The 721-nt window shown below is 60.5% G+C and overlaps 1 protein-coding gene across 1 annotated transcript in view; it reads left to right on the plus strand.

Annotated features, from left to right (window-relative positions):
- Positions 1-6: 6 nt before the first annotated feature.
- The window catches only part of PSMD2 (proteasome 26S subunit, non-ATPase 2), an 11,289-nt gene continuing 10,574 nt past the window's right edge, over positions 7-721 (plus strand). Inside the window, exons 1-2 of the mRNA XM_006925783.2 lie at positions 7-131; positions 582-638. Of these exons, the coding sequence (XP_006925845.1) occupies positions 618-638 (21 nt within the window). The 5' untranslated portion in view covers positions 7-131; positions 582-617. The remainder of the gene's footprint in view (positions 132-581; positions 639-721) is intronic.

The following is a 721-nucleotide window of genomic DNA, read 5'->3' on the forward strand; positions in this document are numbered from 1 at the left end:
AGGAGGGCGGCAGGGACAAGGCACCACTGCAACCCCAGCAGGCCCCAGCGACGGCCTCCGGCGGCACGGACGAGAAGCCGGGCGGCAAGGAGCGGCGGGATGTTGGGGACAAGGATAAAGAGCAGGAGTTGGTGAGACGTGGCTCCGGGAGCCGGCGGTGGAGGCCGCGGGGCTGAGTCACGGCGGCTCTGCAGGCCTAGGGCCCGACTCCCAACGGCCCCACCGCGACCAGGAGAGGGCGGATGGGGCGACCCTCAGGGGTCCTGGCACAAGTCCTCTCTGCCTCTCATCTTCCAGTCCGCGCTGTCATCTCTGCTGCCCCCCACCAGTCCTTACCACTGTCTCGTGAGGCGGGCCCCGGGCGGATCATTGTTGCCCCATTTTTTTTAGGATGGCATTCAAGCAGAGCCTGATCCAGAACCCAGGCTGCCTTCCCACCAGGGCTTCCCATTCTTGTTCTTTCCTTGTCCACCTGGTCCCTCCTAAGAGGGCGGCTCACTGGCCACCTGCCCCAGGGTGAATGGGAGGAGGATGTGTTTGGGATTCCTTCCCTTGATGAGCTTTTTACCCTAACCTTCTAGTCTGAGGAGGACAAACAACTTCAAGATGAACTGGAGATGCTCGTGGAACGACTGGGGGTGAGTCATGATATGTTAACATGAGCGGGCGCCTATTTGGAGCTTTCCCACTTGGTTGCTTTATCACGTTTTTGACAACAACT

This window comes from Pteropus alecto, unplaced genomic scaffold, assembly GCF_000325575.1.
Source record: "Pteropus alecto unplaced genomic scaffold, ASM32557v1 scaffold88, whole genome shotgun sequence".
Classification (NCBI taxonomy): Eukaryota; Metazoa; Chordata; class Mammalia; order Chiroptera; family Pteropodidae; genus Pteropus; species Pteropus alecto.